At 34.2% G+C, this 23047-nt stretch overlaps 2 protein-coding genes across 6 annotated transcripts; one reads left to right on the forward strand and one right to left on the reverse strand.

Moving 5' to 3' along the window:
* Nucleotides 1–1552: 1552 nt before the first annotated feature.
* On the forward strand, nt 1553–11104 carry LOC140761595 (protein kinase STUNTED-like). Of its 4 annotated transcripts, none has more exons than XM_073098995.1 (12): nt 1553–1685; nt 7840–8082; nt 8183–8268; nt 8379–8497; nt 8568–8683; nt 8752–9192; nt 9277–9525; nt 9624–9784; nt 9862–9941; nt 10028–10175; nt 10377–10526; nt 10619–11104. In XM_073098995.1, the coding sequence occupies exons 2-12, from the start codon at nt 7920–7922 to the stop codon at nt 10862–10864; spliced, it is 1959 nt and encodes a 652-aa protein (XP_072955096.1). In that variant the 5' UTR covers nt 1553–1685; nt 7840–7919; the 3' UTR covers nt 10865–11104. The 4 variants fall into 4 exon arrangements, with proteins under 4 accessions (XP_072955096.1, XP_072955097.1, XP_072955095.1 ...); XM_073098996.1 differs by lacking the exon at nt 1553–1685 and adding an exon at nt 7354–7735; XM_073098994.1 differs by lacking the exon at nt 1553–1685 and adding an exon at nt 7354–7670.
* Nucleotides 11105–15088: 3984 nt separating this feature from the next.
* Nucleotides 15089–19960, reverse strand: LOC140760878 (uncharacterized). 2 transcript variants are annotated; one of them, XM_073097941.1, is made up of 3 exons: nt 19686–19960; nt 16152–16455; nt 15089–16033 (listed from the first exon to the last, which is right to left on the reverse strand). In XM_073097941.1, exons 1-3 carry the CDS (start codon nt 19746–19748, stop codon nt 15150–15152), a joined length of 1251 nt encoding a protein of 416 aa, XP_072954042.1. In that variant the 5' UTR covers nt 19749–19960; the 3' UTR covers nt 15089–15149. The 2 variants fall into 2 exon arrangements, with proteins under 2 accessions (XP_072954042.1, XP_072954043.1); XM_073097942.1 differs by having other exon boundaries at nt 16152–16871.
* Nucleotides 19961–23047: the final 3087 nt, after the last annotated feature.

Raw genomic sequence — 23047 nt, forward strand, 5'->3', positions numbered from 1 at the left:
ATAAAAATAAATATTTTTTTCATCTATATAATAAGTGAATATATAAATAATTATTTCTAAAATAAGTTCTTTATTTTGTTAATAATTAATAAGAATTACTATGTTTGTGGCAACCCTATTCCCTATGTGAAGGAAGCCTAATAAATGAAAGGAATCAAGCACAGTCTTAGATTATTCTGACTATTCTCATATTTTATATATGTGAGAATATATATATATATAAATCCTTGAACTGTGTACTAGCTATATACTATACCAACTTGGTCCCCTAAAACCAATAATTGTACTCTGAGCTGCAACTCTTGAACCCCACCTGCATGTATAATAAAGATTCATATCCATGCAATGTAATGCAATGCAATGAAAGACACACAGATGAATCCACCGACACTCCAAGAAAGTATCAAGAACTGTGAGGGGATGGAGGTACAATCCTACCACTGAGCAGCAAAAGCACACAAACATGGAGCTTGTTTCATGTACTTGGGATCTCCTGTACCAACCCATTTGCATGTTAATCTAAGAAGGTGACAACCAAAAAGTGAAGAATCCATGTGGTTTGTATGGCCATAGGATCATCTTCCTTGTTTCAGTTTTATTAGGGTTATGGATTTTTTTTTTTTTTTATGTACGCTCTCTGAACTTTATTTTACCACATAGATCTCTCGAGAGGAAAGAATATTTTTAATTTAGAAAATTATATTTGTAGTTTTACTACTTCCTTTTTGTTAAGGATTTATGTAGATATTTTTTTAGAGGTTTTATATGGATAATATTTAAGAGGTGCGGAAAACTTGTATATAGCGCAGATAGACTAATTGTAATTATCTCATTTTCGAAGTTCAGAGGCTTTAATGTCTCAATTTTATTAGGATAAATTATCACCGTTCTTCGTATACACCCTCTTAACTTTTTTTTTTTCTATAGCACCTAAATTCTTTGTTCAGCGAGTCTATATAATTACTTTTTTTTTTGACTTGGTTGATGGGTTATATAGATATTTTTATTTGTTTTGATTTATGGTCTATGAAGCAGCACCGACCGGTAATTCCAGTCACAGTGACCAGTACGTCTGATTAATTTTTTAAAATATTATACAATTTCAACCATTAGATTGTCATAAATTATTGAACAAGCTGCAAACCTCAAAAGATGCCAATCTAAAAAGATACAAATTAAAACTACAAGAACTTATGTATCATTCAATCCAAGTGATGGATACCAAATGAGCATTTAAGGTGTGCTGATTGCACAACACTCCTGCATTTAGGATGGTCAGGTTGAATAGGTGGGTGAGAGGAAACTATCTCCATCCTATTTGGTTGAAACATCACCATAGTGTACTCTAATAGGAAGAAGACTGACCATGTGAAGTAGTGAAGTGCTCCTTAGGCCACCATGGTGTCCTTTTTAACATCTACACCAATTGGATTAACTAGGATTGGTCCCATTTGAGATGCCATTCCATAAAATTTTAAAGCTATTATTGCCACTGGGATTTGGATGATTTGGAAAGCCAGGAAGAAATTATGTTATCAAAGTTTATATATTATCGCCCGGCTTGCCTCACGGATGGCTAAGGAGTATTTTGATCACAAGATGGGCGAAGGTAGCAGCGAGGAGAAGACAGGATGCCTCCTAAGATCCTCCTAATGGTCTGGGATAAGTGGCCAGAGATACTGTCGGTAATCGTTCTTTTCCTTTTTGGTACATATTATTAACTCATTAAACTATTTAAAATCTCATTCCTCGAAAAGAAAATTTTAATCATGTCTTATAATAACTTTTCCAATCTTTCCATAGTTAAGAGAATCATTATGTCATGAACAAAATTTTAGGGGAGATTATTTAAGTCATAAAAAAGGTTGACATGTCACGTCCTATTGTTAAACTAGTCGTATTCATGTTTATTATCTCAACTTATTTATAAATCCATTAATTAAAAGATAGTCTTGATGATTATGACTCAAATAATTTATTTATCAATTGAATAACTAGTTTATAATCAAAATAAATTTATAATTTGAACACATTCATATATCCCATTTATTAAATAGATAGATCCTGTCCAAATTTGCTTGAATTTTTTCCACCACTACCCAAATGCCACCCCTAACTAGTGATCTAAGAGAATAATATTATTTTATTATGATGATTTTGGACCACTACAAGTGCTCTCAAAAGAAGACTATTGTAAAGTTATTAAATAATATTATAGTAATTTATTGACCTAGTTGGGGGGTTTCTCAACTTAGAATCAATGCATATATTCTATATTAATCCTTGGTTGTTAGTGACCATATATTATTTCTTTGGTGGTCCTACAAATTGGACTACTTGCTCTAAGGGCCTCAACAAATATACTAAGGTTTTTTTTATTATTATTATTATTATTATTATCATCATTAAGAACATTGTGCGAGATAGATGAGTTACAAACTTATTTATTCATTTTTAGTACCGCTAGTAAATTACATGATCTTTATAGAAAAACTTATACGTATCTGAATCACTCGCACACAAAAAGGGATTAGGTTAGAACTCAATAATGAGTCTAAGTGAATGAGTTTATAATTAACTTGATTATGTATATTGATTGGTGTGTAGACTTAGAATAGTCAAAAACTCGAAATTATATGCTAAATTTATGCATAATTATCTTATTAAGGAATTGTATATTGTATATCCTTTTATTCTTCCTTTCGTAATCACTTTTAACACTTTACTATGCAATTATTGAGAACTCCACACATGCATTTTACATTTATTATCTCAAAAAATTCTTGAATTTTAAAAAAAAAAAGAGCAACTAAAAATTGATGGAATATAGAATATTCTATACCCTTCACGGGAAAGAAAACAAAACTGAGACCGACCATCGCAGTCCGGTGATCGGTCCTATCAATGTATAATATAGGCATGACTTTTGATTCTTCCTTAAGATTTTAGGGTTGGTATTTAACAAATTTTCTACCGACGCATTATATGTGCACGATTTGAATTTATTATTATCTTCTTCTTTTAAGGATTAGCCTGATTATTCAATCTATATATTAGAAGGATTACTTTCTCTAGCCTATGACCAGCACAGAGAATAATCATCTATTGAAAAAAATAAAATAATGATGTGAAGAAATTTCTTCTCATCTATTTGGACATATTCATCTCATCAAAAGTTTCAGTATATCATAATTATCGCTACATTTTTTAAAATATCAAAAAAAATATAATTTAGATTTACAAAATTATTTTACCCTTATATTTAATATCATGGCACAACAAAAAAATATTATTTTTTATGTAAGATAAAAATTATTGATGAATATTTATATTATCTTATAACGGTAGAGAATTAGGAAAAATAATTAATATATTTTACGAGAAGAATGGAAGAATTCAAAACGGAGTAGAACCCAAACAGCAGCCAAACTTTGAACACTATATATATATATATATATATATATATATATATAATGAGATGCAAAAATTTCTTATCATCTATTTGTCTGCATTCCTCCTTGTCAAAATCCCAAACGAAAAATAAAATAAACGTGACGTTAGACTACGTGGAAAGTGATAAATCCACGTTGATACCAAGAGTGGTGGTTGTCTTCTAATACCTAACAATATATATACATACATATTATATATATATATATATATATATATATATATAATATCTTTAAAATATAGTGATATGCAAAATGAAGAAAATACTCTTAAAATAAGTTTATTAGGGTTAAGCTAAAAAAGTAAAAGAGTAACTAAATCTTAATGTCAAATGAGGGGTTAGGTAATCTAATTTTTGTTTGGAAAGTTATAGAATATTCAAAAGGGGCAAAAATTGACCCAACTCAATAACCAGATAATTTTAATAACGTGTGCCACATGATCACATGTTTATAACCCGGGTTACAAGTTATCGAATAGTACGAGTTATTAAAATTTATAATCTATTTAATAAACGAGTCGTGTTCGTTTTTGCATTATCATGACCCGACATGAATTCAACTAATCTGATGCTATTACGACCCTTAAGGGTATCGAATCCTAGCAACATCGGTATATAGTAAGACACCATTAAATCCTGGTAGCTCTAAAAGAAAAGAAAGAAATCTCGATTCTATCTATTGTTAGGTTAAAGTTAACTTTGACTTGATCTGAACCCGACTAATCCGACTTGATTGCCACCCCTAAGGACACTTGGCTTCGAATCCTAGCAACATCAATATTTAATGAGACACCGTTAAATTCTTATCGCTGTAAAAAGACTACAAAGAAGAAAAGAAAATCTCTGTTCTGTCTATTGCTAGGTTAAAGTTAACCCATTAATACGGCTGATACAGTGAATGATAATGATAGTAAAGACAAACAGTAGGATGTTTTCTAACTATAAAGTGCGAGTGCTCTCTTGGATTAGTCTTCTTCATGTCTTCATTTGGCCACCGAAAGCGTTTTATAGTGTGGACCTGCATCTCATAGCCATTGGCATAGTGGAAGCCATTGGCATAGTGGAAGCCATAGTTGTAGCAAATTTCACTAGTTGTGGTTCTCCTACTACCTTTTTTTTCTTCTTCTTTTTTGCAACATATTCCATTCTTGATCTTGATTATAGTTTTGTTTACTAGTCAAATACCAAGTGGGAATGAGACAAATTATTCTTAGTATCATATAATAAACACACTCTTTAGGAAGAAAGACTTGCACTGAAGGGTGTAAGCTTTGTTATTATCATTAGTAGTAGTAGTGGAAATGTTGGATTCCTTCTCTACCTCTACTACCTCTAATGGATAATGCAAGCCATTTAAACTAATGCAAGATGAGGAAGAACATTAGTCAATCTTTCCATTATGGAATCCGATTAGGCACTTATAGGTATACCCACCTTGTATTATTTTATCCATTTGAACCACTTTGGTCTTTGTTTTCCGATTTTTATTTTTCTTTAATTATTTACATCGCAGGATCATGCTTGTTTAAATCCCAACGATACCGATTTAAGTAGGATACAATTAAGTTCTCAGAAACACCATTAAATTTTCACCTTAATAGTAGTGTGCTGCATGGATAACCGTGCCAATCGGCACGGTGCCGATGGCGTACCGACACATGGCACAAGGGGTGCCACGGCACCCCTCGTAATAGCTTCGCCATTAACCTCATCATCGAGTTCGCCGTCGTCGTTGCCGTTCACCGACGCCGCTCACCGCTCACCCGAGATTCAGATTCGCAACTTAAGTTTTAATCGATAAACCCCCCCTCTCTCTCTCTCTCTGTCTGCTAGGGCACCCAATGCGAGCTTGGGTGAGCGGCGACGATGACCGAGAGCGGCTACGGCGATGGCCAAGGTGATACATTTTTCTCTCCTTTTCTTAAGGCACATGCCATACCGATCGGCGGTCGACACAGGTCGTGCCTATGGCACGGCCATCGTTGGTGTGCTATAATTAATTAAGTTCCATAAAATTTTCCAAAGAATAAAACCTATCCACTAATCATAAGAAACATTAAATTAGATATTTTTTGAGAGAAGTTGGAATCAATACCTACCTTAGAAAGATATATTTACTGTTTAGGTAGTTGAGGGTCATCAAGATTCCTGAGATGCTTCAATTATTTATTTCATAATCTAGTGGAAGATTATAACGTACAAGGTCTCTTTCCTAAGTAGTAGCCAAATTCCATTTACGTGTGGCCATGCATGATCCCAGCTTTAAAATAACCCAGCATATCTTTGCCTCCCTAATTATCTTTCAGCACCCACCTCCTCCTCTTCTCCTTCTTCTTCTTCTCTTCTTCTTCTTTGTTGGTAAGAAATATAAACATATATTATGTACAAAAATTGCATGAGATTCTCACCAGCAGTAGCAGTTAGTAAGATGGTTTGGAGAGATTATCTTAAGTGGGCTCTAATATTACTTTACAAAACTAATTCATTTCGAGACTTAAATAAGAGACTATATGCACTTAAAAATAACTAAAATTTTAAATTCTTTTAATTTTATTTAAGTTAATTTTTTGTTTAACAACTTTATTTATGGACTAATGACTTAATCAATGACTTATATTTGGGTTAGTAATTTTTAAACACACATAATCTTATATTTAAATTTTACATATAGTTTTCATACCCTCAATAATACATATTTTTATTTTCAGCATCAAAATGATTCTTCTGTTGAATTTAATCTATCAAAGTCCCATCAGAAAGCTGAAATGATGTGTCCCATAATCAAATTAATGTTTATATATTTATATATATATATATATATATATATATATATATATATAAACTTTAGGAGAATAAGTGTAATAATTCAGAATTTAGTGGTGAATTTGATTTAGGGAATAACTGTTGGAGGGTAATTTTGAATTTAACCTTTTTCATTCTAGGGGCGAGATTGTAATTTCCACCCTTGATTTGGTCAAAATTTAGAGTTTTTTTTAGCATGGATATTTTAATTTTAATTTAAAATATCAAAATGTCATTTGTGTTTTAAAATAATTAATATTTGTCTTATGCTCTAGTCTTTCTCACTATTTACATTTTAGATAAATATGGTTAATAATATTAACATTATTTTAGTTAAACAAAAGGGGGTAAAATGTAATTATCTTAGTCTTATATTGTGAAAACGTCCTTTTTTTTGTATAACCATTCAAAAAATTGACTGGAGTCCTTTCTTCTCAAGTTTTAGTCATATAATTTGAATACACTCAAAATTTCTTATGAACAAATTAGATATATGTGAATTCCAAACAAAGAAGGGGGGCAATTCACAAAAGTGTCATAAAGGGAAGGGTTTTTGCAATAATATACAACGCAGCGGTCATATGCAAATCTTTTTAGATTTTTTGTGAAAACATTTCAGATATACGCAAATCTACTCCTTTTTATGAATAAATCTACAAAAGAATTTATCCAAGAACAAAGAACAATGAACTGAGAAAAAAAATTTGAGGTGCTGTATTGCAATAAGATTAGCTTGCAGGTTGTTATTTGCAAAATAGACCTAATGCAATTATGTTAAAAACCCCTTCTGTAAAATGACACTTTTACTCTTCAAAAGCGAATGGCCCTACTAAGCCACCACACCGGTCAAAGTAAATCCTGCGGTGGGTTATAACTTCAACGATTAAAAAATGCTACCGTTGGGGCCGCCAACCGACTGCAGCCGGTAACACGGGTTTGCATTTACCGTTGTGTCGGTCCAATGTGGTGACCGGTTATTGCGGGTTTCCCGCGAAAAATATGCCGGGTATCGTGAACCGCAGGATCATATCCGATTATCCGAGTACCGGGATTCCTCCTTCTTCTCCTCTTCTTCTCCCCTTTCTCGTGCCCATTTTGGACTCTGCTAATTGTCATCAACCTCTCCTCTCTCTCTCTAAAACTCTTTTCTTCTCTCTTTTCAATCCCATCTCTTTGTCTCTTTCCCTCTTTTCCTCTCTCTGGTAATAGAAAACAGCAGTTTAGCTAAGCTAAGTCGTCATCAAAGACCAAACTTTGGGGGTCGTTCTTGATGGGCTCTCTTTATCCTAATCCTGGGGATTTGAATCCAAATCTGGGGATTGTTGGAGTAGTTGGGCTGCTAATGTCTCAGGCTCGGCCATTCTAATTTTTTTATAGGAATGTTGTGCCAGATTGTGACAAAGTAACAAGTTTTTAGGTGGGTTTCTTGTTGATGGGTCTTGCTGTTCTTCCTTCTATCTTCTTGTAGTTTATATCCATCAGGCAGGTTGGATCTTTTTGAGAAACTTTCGAGTTGGGTTTGTGTTTGTTAGGTGGCTTCTTCTTTTCAGGTTAGTTTCTTTCTAACTTTTGGATTCTTTATTTAGGGAAGAGGAAGTGTTCATAGTAACATCACTGCAAAGTTTTGTTAAAGAGGAATGCGAGATTAAACAGAGGGGAATAAAGGATGACAGTCGAGGATGAATTGCTTGATAGAAAGGCAGAGGGAAATTGTATACTTGTTGGGCTTCAGATGGATGCCGCAGGAAGAGATTTGATCAACTGGGCACTGACCAAAGTTGCAAAGCAAGGAGATCGCGTCGTCGCCGTTCATATTTGCCGCAAATCAGGTATAATATAGTAGATAGAGAGGGGGAAAGAAAAAACTTTAGAATGCTAGTACTATTTGATATGCATCTCTTACGTACAAGACCAATTCTTCTATTCCAGATCTCTCCAAGACAAGCACTTTGTCTTTGATCAAAGTGTTGGATGAATACTTGCTAGCGTATGAATTCCTCTGTAAAATGAAACAAGTAAGTTTTTTTTTTTTTCAATTTTTCGCTTCTTTTCTGCATAAATCACTGATCAATTTGATGATGTAAGTTGTAGCATTGAAAATTTTCAACCATTACATGGATTTTAGATAACTCTCGTTGGTCGGGTCACGCCCGGGAGCTCAATTCAGAAAGTTTTGGTCAAGGAGGCAAAGCTCTGCGCTGCCATGGCAGTTCTAGTTGGAGTAAATAAGAATTTCTCATTTGGGTAGGTATTAGTAATTAAATTTAGGCGCTCAATAACTGCTGTTATTAGTCTGATCATTGTTGTTGTTTAGAGGTCCATCCTCCCTTGCAAAGTACATGGCCAGGAAACTACCTCCAACCACCGGTGTAATTGCTATCCATAATGGAAAAGTCATCTTTGAGAGAGAAGCAACTAAACCTCCTTCAGGTAAGTGATCTCTGAATCTAATTTCTTTTGATAATCTAAGCATCTAATCTTTATCCATGCCTTCTTAGGAGGAGATCGAAAGCCAGTTCTTGGAAGTCTTTTGCATCCAAGTGTTGGCATGGATCCAAAAGTTGTCGTTCCAAATCGTAAGGGTAGTCCTGACAAGAAAACTGCTGGACCTACTGAAGTTGGACATGGAGGAAGCGTGCAGGAAGAGGGTGGAAGCACTTCAAGCTCCATTACCGTTCTAGTGAAGAGGTTACCGGAGCAGAGGCTCGGTTGGCCTTTACTCCGGCGAGCATCATCAATTGAGACACCAAAGGGTGAGGAGGTGAGAAAGTTGTCGGTCGTCCAATGGGTGATGAACCTACCAAGTAGATCTTCGCCGTCGAGTACACCACAAGGGGAGTTAATTAACGAGTTGAAGCATATCCTTGAAGCAAATTCCTCAAGCTGCAAATGGTTTCGATATGAGGAACTCCACACTTCGACTAATCAGTTCTCTGCAGGTTTGGTTTCGATACAGATCCTTTTCGATGTATATGAGTATTAATCTAGTATACATGTGAAATTGTCATTACAATAAATCACAGAGAATTTGATTGGAAAAGGAGGGACTAGCCAAGTATATAGGGGATGCCTTCCTAATGGTCAGCAGGTAGCGATAAAATTATCAAAATTATCGGCAGAAGCATCAAGGGATCTCCTTCTTGAAGTCGACATCGTCACTAAGTTACGGCACAAACAGATGGTTCCTCTGATTGGCATCTGTATTGAGGACAACAGCTTCATCTCTATATATAGTTATCTCTCGAAAGGAAGTCTAGAAGAAAACTTGCATGGTAAAGTCTTCGAGAGTTTCATTGTGATTCAAGAAATTTTTGTAAAATTGAAAACTTATACATGAGGGTGTTTCTAATCTGAGTTCAATTGATGGTAGGTAAAAGATCCAAGCCACCATTATCTTGGAACATGAGATTTAAGGCGGCAATTGGGATTGCTGAAGTTCTAACCTACCTCCATACAGAATGTTCTCAGCCTGTAATTCACAGAGATGTCAAGTCATCAAACATTCTTCTCACTGATGATTTCGAACCTCAGGTAACATTCAGTGTCAATTCACAAGAATTTGACCTTTCTTACTAGAGTTTCCAATTATGGACTCTCACTTGTGGCAGTTATCTGATTTCGGGCTAGCTATTTGGGCACCACCTAACTCATCCTCCATAACACATAGCGATGTCGTTGGAACTTTTGGGTAGTTCTTCTGTCCTTGAATGATACCAAATTTGCAGTATATGAAGAAATCTTTGCTAGATTTTGAAATTTTTATTACCTCTACAGATACCTTGCTCCTGAGTACTTTATGTATGGGAAGATTAGCAATAAGATCGACGTCTACGCCTTCGGTGTTGTTCTGCTTGAACTCCTAACAGGTAGAAAGCCAATCAGTGATGATAATCCTAAGGGCCAAGAAAGTCTAGTCATGTGGGTAAGTTTCAATCTTCCTCTCTTTTTGTTCACTCTTTCCTTCACACATCACAATTGAATTATTGTTTCTAAAGAATCAAGAACAATTTTTGGAAAGCTTAGTTTGCTGGCATATTTTGGCATTTCAGATAACAAATAAGATATCAAATGATTTGATTTTAATCTTAGATCTTCTCATGAACTAGTCTTAATACTCAAACAGGCAACACCTATATTAAACCGAGGGGAGGTTATGGATCTATTAGACCCTAGTCTCGACGGGAAGTATGATGAGATTCAAATGAGAAGAATGGTTTTAGCTGCATCTCTATGTATTACAAGAGCAGCTCGTCTTCGGCCTCAAATGATTCAGGTAAATTAGTAACATAACAAATTTTGTTATACTCGTCCAGTATACTCTATCAAGCATGATAATGTAAGTTCTTGTGTTCTTTTATGCAACAGATTCTTAGACTTTTAGAGGGAGAAAACATTCGGACAGGAGACAACAGCGAAAATGATACTTCAACTAACGAGTTGGATTGCATGGATGATGAAACCTATCCAGTTTCAAGTGTCAGCTCACATCTAGGCCTTGCATTGCTTGATGTCGAGGACGCTGAGTCAATATCGAGTTTCGAACATAGTAATCTCAGTTCATTGGAGGAGTACTTGCGAGGACGCTGGAGCCGCTCATCGAGCTTCGATTAGCTCCTCTTTGGCATTGCCATCTTTGTCCATCTTTTAAATTTTGAGCTCATCTTGGCTCTTTTAGAATGTTTTCACAGCATAAAAAGCTATGTCCAGGGCTATTATTGTGGGCCTTTGTGACTGCATAGCTTGGAAGGGCATTCTTTTCACCCAAAGTGCAGGTGAAATACTAAAGAAGAAATGCATCCATTTCTATGGAAAAAAAACAAAAAAACAAACTTAAATGCTTGATAGCTTGAATTTTCTCCTCTTAGTCATTGTTCAGAGTGACCAAATTATACTACCTAAAGCCATCAATATCAGCATAACAAGAACTTGGACTTTGATTAAAGACTTAGAATAGAGCATTGGACAAGTAACTATTTTCTTTTTTCTTTTTTAACTTTAGAAGTGAGTGGTGATAGAGTAGACCAATGCTAAAGGAAAAGAAGAAGAGTAATTGTTTTCTTTAGTAGACCCAAATTGACTAGTGGGATCTTGACACTGACACTTTCCAAATAGATAACAATCTTTGGCCATCTTCCACTATCTGCCTACTGAACTGAAAGCTACCCTTGCGTTTAATGCAATGCATCAAGACAAATTTTGACTCTCTGTAAGTCTCCCAACTTTTTTCTTTTTGTTTTTTATGACTTGTGTAATAACTCATAGCCAGTTAAATATCCCTAACAAACTGAGATAATATTTTTAAATATAAGTCGATAACTGAGTCTGAGTCAGTAATTTATATAAAAATTTAAAAATAATAAAAAATTATGAAGTATGAAAAATTATGTCAATAATTTATATTTAGAAGTCGCTAAACTGAAAACATAAGTTGAATGGAAATAGTTTTTTCTTACCGTTAGCGATTCTTTTTAGTGGTTACTATCTGGTATAATATTAAAAATTGCTATCTCAAGCAACGATTTTCTATTTCATTCGGATCTAGACGAGTAAAACAATATATTTGGGAGGGTTAGTTTGGTCAAAAATGTTTCATACTCCGAAGATTTACTATATTTCTTGCTTAAACTTTTAGATTTTAAAAGGGAAAATTTATGTAAATTAGCCAAAATTTATAATTTTAATATCAAAAGACCAAATTGTTCCATTTAATTTACAGTAACTATTAAAAGTACTTTTTTTATTTTATAAATGTATGAGTTTTTGAATACTAGCATCCTAAATTACTCTCATATCTAAAATTTTAAAAACTTGCAAGCAATTCGAAACGAGAAAAGATTTAAAAAAAGAGAAATTCTTGAGGTTTTTACCAAACTAGCCATATTCTAAATATTGCTCATCAAACTCATATAGTAAAATGTTACTAAAATAAGCATTTTAAATATAAAACTAATTTAATCAATCAAAATACTAATTTAAATAAATTTTTACAAATAAAATATTAAATATTTTAGTATTCTACTATAATATTAGCATCCTAAATTACTCTCGGATCTAAAATTTAAAAATTTACCAGGATTTCGAAACGAGAAAGATAAAACTAAATAAATAAAATAAAATAAGAGAAATTCTCTAATTTTTTACCAAACTTGTCATGTTCTAAATATTACTCATCAATATAGATTGCCCTTAAAACTCATATAGTAAAACGCTATTAAAATAAGCGTTTTAAATATAAAATTAATTTAATCAGTTGAAACACTAATTTAAATAGATTCTTACAAATAAAACACTAAATATTTTAGTATTCTACTATAATATAAAAACGCTGGATTACTCAGCAGTTGAGTGAAACTATAAAATACTTATAAGTTTAGTGTTTTAGGTATTTCTGCGGTCAAAATTTTTTTCTTATAATAAGTTGGACGGAGAATTTATTTTGATAAATAAAATCTAAAATAAGGCTAGTTTGATCAATCACTCCAAATTCTCCCTCTATTTTTATTTTTTTGGGAAAGAAAAATGAATAAGGGTATAGGGGTAGCTCAAAATTACAATGGTATTAAGTGTGACCTTAAATTTCTACCAAGTAATGTTTTCATAGGAATTTAGACCATGGTTATCATCTCCTCTTCTTGTTTCTAGATGCTTCTAAGAGCCCCCCTAAAATAATAGAATTTTTTACCAAACTATATGTCACTGATTAAATCAATATTTTTAATAAACATTTTAAATATCACTAAAGAAATTTCTAAGCCTCGGGAAAATCTTTCTTTTATTTAAAAGTTATTAAACTAAATAGAGATTTATATAACAAAATTTTCTTAGCGGTGTCAAAATTTTCATAAAATTCCTAGATCGAGTCGGCAATTTATATTTAAAACTTATCATTTCAGTAAACTATTTTTTAATACACTTAGGTTTACATTTGTAATATTTAATATAAAAAATCAACTCTTATGCATGTAATTTTAGCCCCCGTTCATTTCAATAATAACAGAACTCCTTATTCTAGAATACAACGTCTTACTCCAGAACTCGCTAAACATCATAATAACTATTTTTTAAAATATAAGCACTATGTATTAAAATTACATTTTACACCACACATTTACCCAATTTATTTACTATTTATTTCATCAATCTAATTTAAATCATATTGAATGGTATTTTAGTAATTTTTTCTTCTTTACTTTTATACCTTTATTATAAAATGTAAGTAAACATAGAAATAATTATTTCAAAATAATACCCTCATTTTAATAATAATAAATTAGACTTTGTTATTCCTATTCCACTCTATCGCCAAGGTGAAGTATTATGTTATTTTTTTAAGATTGAAGACAAAAGTAGGAATCAAATACTCCAATGAAGGGGTGAGAAAACGGTATAAATAGACAGGGTGATAGTCACCACAGATTACTTGTGCACCGGAAATAAATGTGGATAGTAGGCGTGTTAGATGGGTACTAAAGTTTGATTCATATTTGCTATATAAAAAAAATATTAATATGAATATAAAGGACAAACAGACCACCCTCTAGTGGTAGTAATATAATAGAAATTAACTGCCTTTTTGTTAATCTAATCAATATAAATGAAGCCACAAAGTCATAGGCGGCTAAAGATTGCGTGGATTTTGTCCGATTAGGACCCAAAAAGAATTTGGGCTGTTGGTATAAAAATAAACCTGTTTTATACGGCAGTGCACTTGTATAAAATAAAAATTAGATTCTCAATGTTACTATTATTAAAATATCATAAAAAAGTATACCACATATTCTTTTTTTTTTAATGAAAAGAAGTTTGTATTCAACTTGAGTATTAAAAACTTACTGCCACATTCAGCACATCAGTAGTTATAAGGTTACAAATCTCTGGGTGGGTAGGGCTTGTCTGGTCAAGAGCTGGGCTGCAGAACACTATACCTTTTGGCTTTTGCTGCGTAGTTAGCTACTGCATTACATTCTCTCAACACATGGGATGTATCTAATCTCACCGAACCTCTCAGCTAGACGTAGACATTCCAAGGCCACATTCCTGATGCACCACGGGTTTTTAGTCACCTTCCTTAGGATTTTGATGGCCTCCAAACAGTCTTATTCAATAATCACCTTGCATGCTCTCACGATTTGCCTTAACCCTAGTTGTATCGCCCACATTTCTGCGAACAACAACGCTGACACCCACGGACATGATTCCCAGACCGCCTAAAGCAATCCTTAGTTTGCCTCTCTGATTACAGCCACATCTCCCCCTAATGCACCGTCCATGTTCACTTTGAGCCAACCTTGCTCCGGTGGTTGCCGCCCGACCCCAGGCTAAGCAGCCTTAATATTCTTCTTGTATTCCTTAGCTAGCGCCAACACCCGGCGCACCACCACTGACGGGTTTGCCGCACTACCTTCAAAACCACCCTCTCCCACAAAGCCGGCAACCTGAATGTATATTCAGGATCCATACAAAATTTGTCATTGGAAACCAAGCATGACAACATTACCCAACTTTTCAATATCATCTGCTCTCTAAAAAGAAAAGGGCAACACAGCATTAGAACTCCACCATGTAGCCTGATAGCAGAACCGCTGCTCAGAGCTGACCTTAGCTTTTCTGCTTCCATGCTTATAAACCTCCTAACAAGTTAATGTGCACTTTGACTTCATTTGCTTAGTTAATACAATCAATCAGACAAAGAATAAAGCATCGACCTTATCAAAGAATCAAGCTGAACGAATGATTATTAGTCATATTTACATACTTTAAAATCTCATTCAAATAGATTCCCATCTGGCCCAATGTAGGAAAAAGGATGAGAAGGGAAAACAATAACAACAAAAAGATCGGAACTTTTTCTCTGAGCTTCTTTCTCTAGGATCAACTATATCTGTAAGTACAAGGTTCAAAATGGAACAACATATGGCAACTGATACATATCTAAGTCAGGCAAATAACATGCTCGAGGCTGCAGAGAGTTGGAACCATCATTCCCTTGACTCAATAGTGGTTCTTCACTAACTACACACTTCTTTGGGTTAGATTTTCGTTGGCTCTTTGCAGTACCAAATAGCCAATCTTCATCAGCAATACTTGAATCGTCAAACTGCAATTTAGGAGGATTCCAGCAAACTATTAATTCTCTGAACATCTGTTCCTCCTCAGAGACACTCAATTTCCTGCCAGAGCTTGATAGAATGCGAGTAGCACCGGCCACTTCCACCTCAAGGGCTGTTCCAGTATCCCTGCCAGAGAAGCAGGGTTCATCACTGGCAACATGTTTCTCCAATTTCTTTTGCTTCACGGCTGCAGTATCTGAGTCCCTTGCTTCGTGTTTTAACTCGGGTGATTGCTTTTGCTTTGATGCTGCAGAATCCAAATGCCTTTCTTCGACTTTTAACCTCGGTTTCCTTGTAACTGCAGTATCTGAATCCCTTGTTTCGAGTTTTAACTCGGAGGATTGCTTTTGCTTTGCAGCTGCAGTATCTGAATCCCTTATTTCGAGTTTAAACTTGGAGGCAGGTTGCTCTGGATCAGTTGTTTTCAGTTTCAACTTCAAGGCAGGTCGCTCTGCATTTCCCTGGCCCAGTGGGGTGGTGATGCGTTCCATTTGTGTCACTCTTGCAGGTGGCTGTAGTCCGATATGACTAATGACCCCATATGACTGTGGCACCCTTTCTTTCACTATGGCCCCTTGTCCGGGAAACCTTGATTGAACTACTGACATGGTGACTGATGATCCTGGCTCCCTTTGTTTCATACTTGGCAACTTGATCCGCAGAACAGTCCCTTCATCAGATATAAGTAAAAGGAAAAATTAATCCCAAGCTACAAATACATTAAAATGCTCATACAAAGTCGATCAAATAATGGCACCACATATTTGATGACAGGGACATAGGCTTACCATTGTTACCATGGATAGGACTGGCAGATGAAAGCTTTCTCCTCTTGCTGCTATCCTGAGATCTCTCGGGGGAATCATAACCAGTCTGAATCGAATGTGGCTGCCCATGGTCTTCTGTAAGGCCACTCTTCTCCAACTGCTCATTGGAAGTCTCTGTAACATTGTCATCAGTCAGGTATTTCCGCTTCCTGTGTTCATGCTTAACATTTTCAGAGTTCTCACTCTGCTGCCTGGCTTTCTTCTTCTCTTTCTTTGCCCTTCTCTCCTCTTTCCTCTTCTCTTTCTTTGACCTTTCTCTTTCTTTCTGGAGCATGAGCCACCAGAACAAGCATCAATTTCCATTTGGGAAAGCAAGGAAGATCATGCCATTAGATCAGAACCATATGATGCACTGAGAACAATCATTTCTGAATAATGCTATTAGCAGGCAAATACCGAATGTGACATCATATACAACAAGACAAGTTGTTCACACATTAGAGCATTCAAGAAAAGAAATATGGACATTAACTTGGAACCTAGGACACCTCCACCAGTTCAACTGAACTCTCAGAATACCTCAACTACAATATAGTGTTTACAATTCAGGGTTTACAAAAAGAATTACTGAATTCAAGAGGATAAGCATCCCCAGGTAAAAGAACCCAACAGAATAAGGGGCTTTGCCATTACTTAAAACCTCCAAAGGAAAAGAGATTAAACATCTGAAGTGAATTGCACCTATTAGATAAGACCACTGTCAGAAAAGAAACTGCAATATTAGATTCTTACTGTCTAAATTGAATGAATCCATATACTGAGAATCATCTTTACTCCATTAAAGCAAAAGATGGACACTGAAAGTTCCAACCAAATGCCAGAATATCTTGAATAGCAGTTTAAACCAACTAGGCATGTGAAACTATTGGATCCAGAAAAAATTAAGCCTCCGGCTTAACACATATAGAAATCATTGGAAGGACATGGGCAGCAAGTTCCAACCATTTGACCAACCTAACAGAAAATGCGTAGTTGCAAGGATAGTGCAAACCAAATAGCATATTGATTCCCATCCCAATTTTGCAATCTCAGTATGTTTATTTAAATCAAAAAAGAAGCTTTATCACTTCCTTTTGTCAAAGGGGGAAAAATGCAGCTATGAAAATGTTAATCTCAGATGAACTAAAGAAAAGTTAACTGCAGTTTTGAAAATGTTGACCTCAAGATGAAAAAGAAAGAAAAAACAGCAAATGCAAAGAAGAAAACAATTGAGACAGATATGCCTCACAAATATTTTTAAAGCAGAAAATCCACTTACATTTTATAAACCAAAATACTGTAACCTAGATAGATTAAGTAAAATAAAATAACAGTCAAAAAAAAAATTAAGTAAAATAAAATTCAAAGGGCAAAAGGCAAACACCATGCAACCATGGAATACTATAAGTACATTTATACATATTTCATGTGCAGACGGCTACTAATGGAGCAGCCAACATGCAAAACATCAAAAAAGAACAATCAACCACCTGAAGAAGAAAAATCATGTGGGCCCAACAACAACAAAGTATAGCTTCTTTTCAGAATGAATGATAAATAAAGGTGTTGATCTTGGCGTAACTAATCTAAAAATAGTAAAGAAAAGAAACCCTTCTGCGGAGATAACTAACCACATTACAGATAATGGACTGAACTCATAATTAAAAATAACGTCAAGGGAAAAGTTTTGAAAAAACATGTTTATCGTCTTCTTATAAAAAGCAACATTCACTAGTAAACATGTAACTGAAAAATGTATGTTTTGAGAAAATTAGTTGCATGGAGCAACACCTTTAGCAATAATAAACTACTCGAGATCCTCAATTATAATGCACTATTCACTTCCCCCAACAAAAAGCTTCAATAGGAATTGAGAATTGGGGGTCACATTTATCTCAACAGACTGCAAGGTCTGTATTAGCCTTTAGAACCTAATGTACACAGAACGAATGATGGCATGAGTCTTATTTAGTAAAGCAACCGAAAAACTAGATTCCACTGTGAAAAAAAGTACTCTGTTTGGACAATACCCAAACATCAGACTATGCCTAGGAAACAAAGATTAACTTTATCAGATCATGCTTTATTTGACGAGTGTCTTGTTCCATTAAAAACAACCAGCAACATTGCCTATATTTTCAATGCCCTTATAGTTTATTGTTCTCGTGAAATACATGTCAATTGAATTAGAGGAAGAAAAAACTAGCATTTGTCCAATAGAAAACCAATGCATGTCTGAAACGCAAATTCTCCCTCGTAGTAGCAGGAAAACCTTATGAAAATGTCTAACCCATGTAAAGCAGTAAAACAAATCACTCTTCAAATGTCTAGAAAGTAGAAACTATCTTTTTTTTTATCAATTCAGCATACCACTTTTGATACCTTCCAATTCTGACTATATGTTAAATGTACTAGTCCAGTAGCTCTTTACTTTCTCATCACAATGGCTAGTTCAAATAAAATTTACAATTCCAATCCAGTGTTAAAAATAAACTATTTCAAACCCTCAGCGATCAAGCTTTTTATTTTTCTGTTTGTGTTCCAATTTTATATATAATATACAAAACTATACCATGAGAAATCCCAACGTAATATATTATCTTGAAGATAACTAGAAAATTCCAAATATTATCAGCTTCCTCCAGGACCCAAAATCAGAATCGAACACAAATAATGTTTGAGGACCAAACTAACCCAAACAAAAATCAGAAAAATGGTTTCTTTAGATTGAACCACAGTATAATTAGCACTCTGCTCTTTGATCCAAAATGTTGCTTCCAATCTTTTAAGTGCGTCATCACAGGTACCTCCACTTACAAAATTTGGTTTCCCGGAAAAAGTATGTTCAAGCAAATCACTAGAAATTATTAGCTTTTTCTGAGTTGATCAGACTTTGGTCAGTCATTGGCTAATTGCCTCATCTAGTAACCAGAAATTCTGGTGCCCACATAGTTTATCTCTTGTCCTAACTTAAAAAAAAAAAAAAAAACAGTCACGACACCCTTTCTCCAAAATCTAGGGTCAACTCACCAATCTCTAAAAGAACACTGAGTAATGTCAGTAATTGACAAGAGAGTAGTCCAATTACAAGTAACCTACTGCTCCTAGTCAGTTAGATCAAAACCTCTACCTCTTTAGAGCTTTAGCAATTCCCTTAGCTTATTATAACCTAATTCTCTTGCGCCTGAACAAAAACTCATCTTCAACAGCCAAGCATCAATAAATGTTACAATAGATCATATAATCCCAATCAACTCATCCCATCGACTGTAGGGAGGACCGGAGGAGATCAAGAGCCAAAAGAACTTCGAAAGGGGGCAAAACAAGCACCACCAGCAAAAGAATCCAATAAACACTTACAATACATCAATATCTATACAAAGATTCATCGTCCGAGATATGTTTCCTTTGTTATATACACAGATCACAGAGCCCATCGATGAACAAGATCACCCCGAAGGGAGTCGAGCAAGAATGCAAGAAATCAATTCGCAGTAGCATTAATGCTCAACGAACCTTAATGGATTCGATCAAGGCCTCATCAAGATTGGGAGGCGGATAGGGGAAGCACCGCGACATCGCAAACACCCCCAAATCCTGCGGATAAATCGAGAAAACCTCGCCCCGTATCGCTCCGAATCGGCTCAGGGAATCAAAAATCCGTCCCCTATCGCCTCAAAAAGGTAGCGATCGAGGCGAGAAGCCGACCACAGTTCGTCCCTAAGAAGCGCTAGGGTTAGGGTTTCGGGAGGAGGAGGAAAAAGAAAAACCGAAAAAGAAGAACAGCTCTTAGAGCGAGGGGGGGTACGGCTTATTTATAAGCCACGGGAAGAGACGGAGTCGTAAATGTATTCGAGGCGGTACGGTGTCACGCGAGTACTAATATGACTCGGCGTAACGTGGCGCGTGATTGGTGGAGGGTGTGGGTCCCGCGTGCGCGGAGACGTGGGATATACGCTACCCGAACCCGCGTGGGGCCTAGGGAATCGCGAGCGGACCGACTTAGGAAAGAAGCCTAAGTGATGAGCACGTGGACCAACCGAGAGTAGGAAACGAATCGAAATCTAGTGGTCCGGGAAATTTCGGGGAGCCTCCTCGCACGAGCCGAATCCGAACCGGACTCGGACCCACACTCATCATGCTTTGTTATTAATGGTAAAACTATCCTTATATGGGTTATTAATTGAGGGATACTCTGTTGTTAATGATACAACTATCCTTACATGGGATATTAATTGAAGGATGCAGACATAGTATCAATTGCATCCATCTATTCGTCGTGATCTTGTTAGTGTTACTGTAAGTTAAATTGGGCAACTCAGCTTACGTGACAATTATATGAGAGTACATCATATGTCAAATAACCCAAATGCCCTTATTTAGAAGGAAGACATCTCTCATACATTTTAGTCCAATATTAATGTACCAAAATACACTTCCACTTATCCCTGTGCCCTCTAATTTTTTATAGCCAATGCACTCAAATCTCCTCCCCTCCTATTTTGTTGTTCCTATAGACGTAGAGCCAGTGCTGCTACTAAATTCTCCTAACTAATTAAAGCCCAAATTTTCTTTATGGTGGTAATGTTGAGAATTTGTGTGTCAAAAGTTGTTGGGATCTTAAGATCAAAGCTTACAAAGAAGTGTGTTGCTAGAAAGGGAAATATAAAGGCTTTAAATAGATCCAAGAGAATTTCAAAAGTTTGAAAAAAAAAAAGGGGATAAAGATCTTGGGATGATGGTTTCAAAAATAACTATTAAATTGACTGAGGGCAACTATATAATTTTACTATTTTAATTTATTTTAGTTTAGAAACATAGAATACTTATAAGGGGCATTTTAGTCATTAGGCATATTTGGTCGCTATCATTTGTCATCCAAAATTTTGGGAGGATATTCTAATAAAAAAAAAGTTTAGGGGTGCTTGTGAAAATCAAATATAATTTAGGGGTGTAAGTGTAATTTACCTTATTTGTTTTTTATTGTAAATACAACCCTAAAATAACAGCTAAATATCATAATAGTCTTATTCTAAAATATTAATATTATTTATTAAAATTAAAGTTTATACCACAAACTATCTAATTACTAATTTATCCTTAATATATATATAATATATATATATATCATCGATTTAGTTTGTACCAAATCAAAAGGTATTTTATCATAATTTAAGAAAAATAAACTATTTTTTCTTTTTTTTTTTACTTCATATCACATCGAAAATAATCATTATAATTTTATTTCAGAGTACAAGTGAATTAAGAATAATTATTCTAAAAGAAATTCCTTATTTTTGTAATAATAAACATATATTGCTATTCCTATTTCATGGAAAGTATAAATTTATTTTAGTATAAGCCTTTTTATATAAGCATATAACTAAATTACAAACTTATTTCAACACTAATTTACTAATATCTATTTTTTCTTCTCCTATTTTTATATTTTTTAATTATTTATTTATACTAACATTTGAAAATATATCAAAATAATTAACTATCATTTTTGTCATTCTCTCCCTCTCTTTTCTTGTTTCTTTTCTCTCATCTCTTTATTCATACATCACATCAAGTATCGTAATTACACGACTATATCTTTATGTAAACTAGTATAGAAGTTATTTCACAATAAATTAATACCCTTAGAAGCAATATTTGAGCCTATTGGACTCGAATGAGTTGGTTAGTAAGTAAAAGACATAATATATTAATAGGACATATGACTTAATTAATAAACGGATTAGGTTTTTCCCACATGAATAAGATCCGATTATTACACATATTATCTCCTTATGAAAATATCATGATGAATTGATCAATCTATGAATAAAGAGGTTGTGTAAGTTGATGATGCATTCTTTTGCATTTTGAGGAAGATGATGATCTAGGAGAACAAATTTTCTAGCTAAGAAGTTTTAATTTGAGATTCACGAAGAAGATGATAGGGAAAAAGATGTTGCTGCGTACTAGGTCAAGAATGGATTAGGATTGTAAACAAGCTAAGGTTGGGCTCAGCTTGGCTTGGAATAAGTGAAGGCCAACCTCGATTTAGGTTACCATGTCAATGCGTTCGCTCAAACTTGACTTGATCAACTAAATTTGTTTCAAACTACTTGAAATACAAATATATAATTATTTTTATGATATGAACTCTACTCATATGCTAAGTATTGTCAGCTCCTACTGAACAAAATTTCCCACAAGTATATAGCATATTGTATGTATACAAACTAATTTAGGTAGAGCCCAAGTGAGATGGAGCAAATTATAAGACAATTTGATTTATTAAACGAGCTCATAATTTGAAATTGGGTTTGATTCAATGTAGCTGAGGACAAGCTTTTTTTTTCCTTGAAAGAAAGCTAGTAGGCTTAGATTTCATTCATTTAGGCATTTTTTGTTATTCTTCAAACATTGCCTTTATTTAAAAAAAATAATTATTATCCTTATATTACTTGCATTTTAAGTAAGTGTATAATAATTATTTTTAATGTAATATAAAGTAAAGGAAAAAATGAGAAAATTTTATTTTTATGAAATTATCATGAATATCTTTTGTAGGTTGATGAGATAGATACTAATGTAAATTAGTAATCGGATTAGTGTGTGATATAAGATGTAATTTTAAAGAATAATATTTATATTTCTAAAATGGACTTATTATTTTAGAATAATTATTGTATTTCAAAATAAGAAAAAATTATTCATAAAAATGTGAACATGGGCTTAATAAAATAACTTGATACACAAATTGAGAGGAGGAGATGACAATAGCCTTTTGATACACACTTTTTAGTAGGTGACGTTAATAAGTATCTCGACAAAAAATACAAGATATCTAGCTTTAGGACTCACATAACATACATAAAAAAGAA

Source organism: Typha angustifolia, chromosome 6, assembly GCF_048772165.1.
Source record: "Typha angustifolia cultivar Huaian chromosome 6, ASM4877216v1, whole genome shotgun sequence".
Classification (NCBI taxonomy): domain Eukaryota; kingdom Viridiplantae; phylum Streptophyta; class Magnoliopsida; order Poales; family Typhaceae; genus Typha; species Typha angustifolia.

What these genes read in the sequence shown, in the direction of transcription:
- LOC140761595 (XM_073098995.1), top strand. Translation starts at nt 7,920, where the DNA reads ATGACAGTCGAGGATGAATTGCTTGATAGAAAGGCAGAGGGAAATTGT. An exon ending in GATGTCGTTGGAACTTTTGG is followed by an intron (nt 9,942 to 10,027) that starts GTAGTTCTTCTG and finishes TTACCTCTACAG; the next exon opens with ATACCTTGCTCCTGAGTACT. An exon ending in AAGAAAGTCTAGTCATGTGG is followed by an intron (nt 10,176 to 10,376) that starts GTAAGTTTCAAT and finishes ATACTCAAACAG; the next exon opens with GCAACACCTATATTAAACCG.
- LOC140760878 (XM_073097941.1), bottom strand. Translation starts at nt 19,748, where the DNA reads ATGTCGCGGTGCTTCCCCTATCCGCCTCCCAATCTTGATGAGGCCTTG. An exon ending in CCTTGATCGAATCCATTAAG is followed by an intron (nt 16,456 to 19,685) that starts GTTCGTTGAGCA and finishes CTCATGCTCCAG; the next exon opens with AAAGAAAGAGAAAGGTCAAA. An exon ending in TCCTATCCATGGTAACAATG is followed by an intron (nt 16,034 to 16,151) that starts GTAAGCCTATGT and finishes TATCTGATGAAG; the next exon opens with GGACTGTTCTGCGGATCAAG.